The following is a 7034-nucleotide window of genomic DNA, read 5'->3' on the forward strand; positions in this document are numbered from 1 at the left end:
ACCGCTAAACCCTAAACCCTAAACCCTAAGGGCGATGAAGGAGACAAAGGCAACAACAAACAAAAGAGACAGCAGCAAAAGCGGAGAGAGACAGAGAAGAGAGACAGCAGACAGAGCAGAGGGGCCCTGCTGTAATGGATTAGGGTTTAGGGTTTAGGGTTTAGGGTTTAGGGGGTTCTTCGTTCCCACGAGGATGTATCTGAGTTCCTTTATTTAGGCTGCTGCTGCTGCTGCTGCAAGATGCCTAGCAGCAGCAGCTGCTGCTGCTTGGGGTATCTCCGCAGCTAAGCGATGCAAAGGCTTTGCTGCTGCTGCATTAATATCACGAATTCAGGTGTATGTACACCTCAAGAAAGACATAGGCATATTAAGATGTTGCTGCTGCTGCTGCTGCTGATGTGTACGTACACCTGAATTCGTATTGTAACTGTTTGTTTGTTTGTTTGTTTTATTTTTGTTTGTTTGTTCTCTTTTATTTGCTTCCTAAACCCTAAAGCCTAAGGCAAAAACATGCTTTGCTGCTGCTGCAGCGACAGCCGCGTGTGGGTCACCAATGCAGCAACAGCAGCAGCAGCAGCAACAGCAGCAGCACTTGCAGCAGCAGTACTTGTAGCATTCAGCAGCAGCACTTGCAGCAGCAGAGCCTGCAGCAGCAGCAGCAGCAGCAAAAGTTTTATCTCAATTGTAATTGTTTTGTTAATTGTTTTTCTGCTTTTCTTTGTACACGTTGAAGATAATCTGCTGCTAGTTGCTGCTGCTAGCTTTATGCTTGCTGCCTCAACCTGCTGCAGGCATCTGCTGCCGAATGTCGCCTATGCAGCAGCAGCAACAGCAGCGGCAACAACAGCAGCAGCAACAGCAGCAGCACCAATTGCAGCAGCAACAGCAGCAGCAACAACAGCAGCAGCAGCAACAGCAGCAACAGCAGCAGCAGGCCTCTCCTCTATCGGAAGAACAACTGCTACCCCGAGGACCCAGCTGCTGCAGCTAGCTGCAGCGCTCTATAGCTAGCTGTAGCCGGCCGTAGCTAGCTGTTGGTGGTGCTACAGCTGCTGCTGCAGCTGCTGCTGCCGCAGCTAGCTGTAGCTAGCTGCTGCTAGCTGGTGCAGCAGCAGCAACAGCAGCAGCAGCAGCAGCAGCCAGCTAGCTATGCACTAGGCAATGGGGGGTGCAGCCGCAGCCGACAAGAGACTGCTGAAGGAGACAGAGAGACAGCGTAGCTGCTGCAGAGAGACAGCGCGAAAGAAGTAATAAACAGCAAAATAAAAAAACAAATAAATATACACTTCAAAACTTAGTGCTGAAATAATTGCTGCAGCAGCAACTCGGAACTAGCAGCAGCAGCAGCTCCCAGCAACAGCAGCAGCAACAGCAGCTGCAGCAGCAGCAGCCGCTGGAACAAGCGTACAAATGCACGGCAACAAGAAGCAGCAGCAATTCATGTGTTGCTGCTGCTCTCTTTTAAGCTGCAACATATTATGAGAAGAAGAAGCAGCAAATGGGCTGCTTTTTTAAAGAACAGCAGCAGCAGCAGCAGCAGCTGCTGTGCTGCTGCTGCTGCTGCTGCTGTCGGCAAGGCGGTGCAGCCGGACGCAGTAGGCGCTGCTGCTGCTGCTGGAGCAGCAGCAGCAGCAGCAGCAAACAAGACCAGACAGAGTTGAAATTAAAAACCTTTGTTTAGTTTCTTAAATAAGAAAGAAGATCTTCTGCTGAGTTCAGTATCCTGAGCAGCAAGAAGAGCAGCAGCAGCAGCAGCAACAGCAGCAGCAGCAGCAGCAGCACAAGATCGACAGCCGCAGCGAGCCGCAGCAGCCGCCGCCGCCGCCATCTCGCGCTGCAGCAGCAGCAGCAGCTCAGCAGCAACAACAACCCCACCGCTTTCTTATATTTTCGATGTTGAGTGTGTATAAAGAAGAGAGCAGCAAAGACAGATGCAGCGAGCTGTTGCTGCAGCAGCACCGTGCCAGCAGCAGCAGCAGCAGCAAGCGTGCAGCAGCACGAGGGACAGCAGCATGACCTTACCCTCCAAATTTAAGAGAAGCCGCAGCCTGTAGCTTGTTTTGCTGCTTTAGCCGGCCAAACTGCAGCAGCAGCAACAGCAGCGGCAACAGCAAAAACAGCAGCAGCTGCAGCAGATGCCCAGGGGCCTGCACGTGAACAGCTGCACGCGCTGCAGCAGCAGCAGCAGCAGCAGCGGCAAGAACATCTCAGAGGCATGCTGTTGCCTCCTCTGTTGCGCCACGCTTTGCTGCTCAGCTACTGCCAACGCGTCAGCAGCAACGTAAGCAGCAGCAGCAACAGCAGCAGCTGCTGCTGCTGCAGCATCGGCTGCAGCAACGGGAGGGCTACGCTTGGAGAGCCGTCTCCTGTATAAACGCCGGCGTAACAGCAGCAGCAGCACGAAGGGGGCACGGACAGGACGTGCAGCAGCAGCAACAACAACAACAACAACAGCAACAACAACAGCAGCAACCGCAGCAGCAGCAGCAACAACAATGGACGACCCCGAAGCAAATGCTACAGAGACTCTTTGGTGGGACAGCGAATCTCTAGATCCTGAGACAGCAGACTCAGCAGCAACAGAAGCAGCAGCAGGGACAAATGCAGCAGCAGCAGCAGCAGCTGTTGCTGCTGCAGCTGTTGCAGCAGACCCTTTCGATGTTGGCTGCGAGGAGCTGCTGCGCCGATCGAGACGCAAGGAAATTGCTTCTCCAAGAAATGTGTCTGCTGCAGCAGCAGCAAGCTGCTTCCCCCAGGCAGCAACTCAAGAGCGCAGCAGCAGCAGAAGCAACAGCAGCAACAGCAGCAGCTGCAGCAGTAACACCGTAGCGCAGCATAACCGACCCAGCAACGGCCTGCAGCTACACCCCACGCAACAGCAACAGCAACAGCAACAGCAGCAGCAGCAGCAGCAACAGCAGCAGCAGCAGCAAGAGAATTTGTCTCAGCGCCGTGGCGTGATAATGTCGCTCAGCGGCATCCCTACAGCAGCAGCAGCTTCTAAAGTGCAGCAGCAGCAGCAGCAGCAGCAGCAGAGTTCGAAGCAGCGCTCAAGAGCGTGGTTTCAGCTTACCCCGAGAGGGACGCTTGCTGCCAGTAGCCGTGCTGCTGCGTCTGCTGCTCAAGCAGCAGCAACGCATGCAGCAGCAGCAACAGCAGCAGCAACAGCAGTAGCAGCTGCTGCTGCAGCAGGGAGGCCTAAGCCTCTAAACACCATAAAGCAGAGCGGGGTCCCTCCCGCTTCGCTGAATCTACTAGATTTCGGAGGCAGCTGTTCTGCTGCTGCTGCTGCTGCTGCTGCAGCAGCAGCAGTGCACACAAAGAGAGGCAGCAGGGTGCTGCTGTCTAGACACTCGGAAGCAGCAGCAGCAGCAGTTGCTGCAGCAGCACGCCTCAAACTCGGCCCCACAGAAGGCGTCTCCAAGTGGGAGTCGATCCCAGACGATGCCCTTTACGCTCCCAGGCCAAAATGCAGAGGCAAGCAGCAGCAGCAGCAGCAGCAGCAGCAACAGCAGCAGCAGCAACAGCAGCAACAGCATGATTAGGACTAGTTCTTGAGGCCTGCCTGTCTCCTCTTTGTGCGTTTTTATGTTCATCCAATTCCATTTACTGCTGTGCCTTCTGCTGCTGCTGCTGCCCCCTCTGCTGCTGCTGCTGCTGCTGCTGCTGCAGGTATAAAGAAGTTTCTGCTGCGGTTAGCCCGGCGAAGAGGAGAGCTGGAGTGTCTGCTGAGTAAAGGGGTTGAGCCTGAAGCATTTGCTTCTTTGCTGCTGCAGTCTCAGAAGATTCCTGCGCATGCAAAACGCAGGCTGCTGCTGCTGCAGGACACACCTGCTGCTGCTCTTGCTGCTGCTGCTGCTGCTGCAGCAGCAGCAGCAGCAGCAACCCCAGAAACACCCCCCAGCAGCAACAGCAGCAACAGCTCCTATAGATTACCTTGGGAAGATAATTTGGAAGTCAGCTGCTGCGCCCTCAAGTGCAACAGCTGCAGCAAGAAGCAGCAGCAGCAACAGCAACAGCCAGAAGCAGCAGCAGCAACAGCAGCAGCAGCAGCAGCAGCAGGCCCTCGCCTCAATAGCGCAGACTTGCAGCGGCTGCGCTGCTGCAGCTCCTTCCAGCAAGCAGTGGAGTGTATCTGCAGCAGCAAAGGCATTCGGAATAAGACAGAGTTCGCCTACAGTAAGGCCTTCTGCTGTTTTTGCTGCTGCTGCTGCTGCTGCTGTTGCTGTTGCTGTTGCTGCTGCTGATGTCGGTGCTGCTGTTGCTGTTGCTGCTGCTGCTGCTGGTATAAACTCAGCCTGTAAAAGGCAGCACAGCGTCGCAAGTGTATCGCTAGCAGCTAGGTTCCTGCTGCTGCATCATTTGCTGCTGCTGCTGCTGTTTCTTGGGTTTGGTGCTGCATGTGCCAGTGCATTTGCTGCTGTTCATTATGTGATGCTTTTCATTGTTTGCTGCTGCTGCTGCTGCTGCTGCTGCAGGTCTATCACGTCCGTTGAGTGCAATGAGGGGGTTAATATTTAGCCGCCAGTTGCTGCAGCTGCTGCAGCGGCAGCAGGTGCAGCAGCAGCAGCACGGGCCACTCTTTGCCGCTCTGTGGTGCCTTGCAATGCCGGGGAGGCAGCTACATAACACCATCACCAAAGACTGGAAGCTGCTAGGCTTTCAGGTATGCTGCTGCTTCTGCTGCTGCTGCTGCTGCTGCTGCTGCAGTTTGTCTTGCTGTTGTTGTTTGTTTGGTGTGTCTGTTGTAAGAGAGAGTCTGTTAGGCGTTTGCTGGAGCTGTTTCTGCTGCTGTGCTGCTGCTACTGCCGCTTCTGCTGCTGCTGCTGCTGCTGCTATTGCTGCTGCAATTGCTGTTGCTGCTGCTGCTGCTGCTGCGGTGCAGGGAGAAGACCCTTCAACTGACTTCAGAGGTTGTGGGGTTTTGGCGTTGCGGTGTCTGCTGTTTCTCTTCTGGAAGTTCCCTCTTCTCGCGCAGCAAATGGTGCAGCAAGGCAGCAGCAGCAGCAGCAGCAGCAGCAGCAGGAGCAGCAGCAGGGACGGAGAGGGAGGTGACCATAGCAGCAGCAGCAGCAGAAGCAGCAGCAGCAGCAGCAGCAGCGGTTGCTGCAGCTATTCCTTTGCAATAACACTCATAAACATATCTGCATGGCTGTGGCAGTGGGTGCTGCTGCGCGAAGATGTTGCTGCTTTATTTTGCTGCTGCTTCTCTGCTAGTTCTTGTCTATCTACTTTCTTTTATTTGTTTGCTTTTGCTGCTGCACAGTTTCATGCCTTCTGGTGTACATGCAGCCCCAAAACGCCTCTTGAATTTCCTTTTGTTGCTGCTGCTTTTCAAGAACAAGTCCGCTTCCGTAGCGGTACCCCCGCATGTCTGCTGCTGCTGCAGCACGAGCAGCAGCAGCAGCAGCAGCAGCAGCAAATGGAAAAACTCCTCCGGCTGCAAACGCAGCTACACCAACACCAGAAACAGCAGCAACAGCAGCAGCAGCAAGATGCAGCAGCATCAACAGCGGGGGAGCCGACCTACGAACCAGCAGCAGCAGCAGCAGCAGCAGCAGCAGTAGCGGCAGCAGCAACAGCAACAGCAGACGCCGCTCTGCAGCGCGAATGTCCTTGCTGCTCTGCACAGCTGCCCCCCTCACCTTGGGATAGCTTTTGCTGCCAGCAGCAGCAACTGCAGCAACAGCAGCAACAGCAACAAGGGCAGCAGCAGCAACAACAGCAGCAACAGCAACAAGGGCAGCAGCAGCAACAAGATGCGCAGCAAAGTAGCCAAAACAACAGCACTGACGCCGAAGAATTAGATGGTGTATGCCTTCCAGCAGCAGCAGCAGCAACAACAGCAGCAGCAGCAGCAACAACAGCTGCTACAGCCTTCGACCGAGGGGCAGCAGCTTCAGCAGCGGATAGAGCCTCCAGCAACCGCAACAGCAGCAACAGCACCAGCAACAGCAGCAGCAACAGCAGTAGCAGGACCGCAACTCCTGAGATACAAAGGCCGCTGTTGCTGCTGCAGCAAGTGGATCTGCAGCAGCAGCAGCAGCAGGAGACGAACGCCTTCGCAAACAGCAGCTCGGGTGCATACAGTTCAGAAATGGATTGCTGCAGCAGCAGCAGCAGCATCAGCAGCAAGAGTGGGGTGAGCAGCAGCGGCGAGAGCAGCAGGAGCTGCAGGAGTGCGAACCCAGCAGCAGCACGAACAGCAACAGCAGCAGCAGCAACAGCAGCAGCAAGGCTGCAGAGCTGCCGCGAAGTAGCAAGAGAGATGCAGATGCCGCCAGCTGCAGCACAAATTTCTGCTGCTGCGCTTTATTCTCGAGGGCCTCCAGCAGCAATTAAAGGTACCCGCTGCAGGTTAAGCGGTGCTGCAGCAGATTGCTATATCTTCTCAGGATACAGCAGCAGCAACAGCAGCAACAGCAGCAGCAAACTCGTCAACGCACTCGTGCGCGGGGGTAGTGCCAATGCAGCAGCAGCAGCAGCAGCAGCAGCAGCAACAGCAGCAGCAGCAGCAGCAGCACGAACATCACCCGCAAGGCAAAAGGCTTGCTGGGTCTCGCCGCCTGTTACTGGCAGCAGCAGCTTCGCTAGCAGCACTAAGAGCGAGTGCAAGGTCCCTGCTGCAGCACCAACAGCAGCAGCAGCAGCAGCAGCAGCAATGCAGCAGCAACGTCGGCAGCCTTTGTGTCTCTCCCGCACTTGCGCTTCCAGCGTCCTTGTCCCCCCACAGGCGACAAACAGGTAGCAGCAAGCATCAATATCTCTGCTGCAGCAGCAGCAGCAACAGCAACAACAGTTGCTGCAGCAGCGGCAGCCGTAGCGGCTGCAGTCTCTCTGCAGCAGCAGCAGCAGCAGTGGCTGCTGCTTTCGTTAGTGGTTTGTAGCAGGCTGTCTCTTTCTCTCAGTCTCTGCTCTACACGTGTCTCCTTTTGCGTCTCTCTTATTTGTCTCCTTTGGCAGTTTTAGGGACAGAAGGGCAGCAGCAGCAGCAGCAGCAGCAGCAGACTTGCAGCAGCAGCAGCAGCTCCTGC

The 7034-nt window shown here is 55.4% G+C and overlaps 3 protein-coding genes across 3 annotated transcripts; all 3 read left to right on the top strand.

Moving 5' to 3' along the window:
- Positions 1-530: 530 nt before the first annotated feature.
- EAH_00059260 (hypothetical protein) lies at positions 531-991 on the top strand (the record flags this gene model as incomplete). The annotated part of the gene is made up of 2 exons (XM_013393601.1): positions 531-684; positions 792-991. Coding segments are annotated over 2 exons (354 nt in total), but the record flags the coding sequence as incomplete, so codon positions are not given.
- A 1504-nt stretch (positions 992-2495) lies between these two features.
- EAH_00059270 (hypothetical protein) lies at positions 2496-3545 on the top strand (the record flags this gene model as incomplete). Its single annotated transcript, XM_013393602.1, has 1 exon — positions 2496-3545. The coding sequence occupies one exon, from the start codon at positions 2496-2498 to the stop codon at positions 3543-3545; it is 1050 nt and encodes a 349-aa protein (XP_013249056.1).
- A 956-nt stretch (positions 3546-4501) lies between these two features.
- On the top strand, positions 4502-6748 carry EAH_00059280 (hypothetical protein, conserved; the record flags this gene model as incomplete). The annotated part of the gene is made up of 3 exons (XM_013393603.1): positions 4502-4666; positions 4886-5164; positions 5267-6748. 3 exons carry the CDS (start codon positions 4502-4504, stop codon positions 6746-6748), a joined length of 1926 nt encoding a protein of 641 aa, XP_013249057.1.
- Between the last annotated feature and the right edge of the window lie 286 nt (positions 6749-7034).

Source organism: Eimeria acervulina, genomic scaffold, assembly GCF_000499425.1.
Source record: "Eimeria acervulina Houghton genomic scaffold, Eah_scaff1393, whole genome shotgun sequence".
In the NCBI taxonomy this organism is placed as follows: Eukaryota; Apicomplexa; class Conoidasida; order Eucoccidiorida; family Eimeriidae; genus Eimeria; species Eimeria acervulina.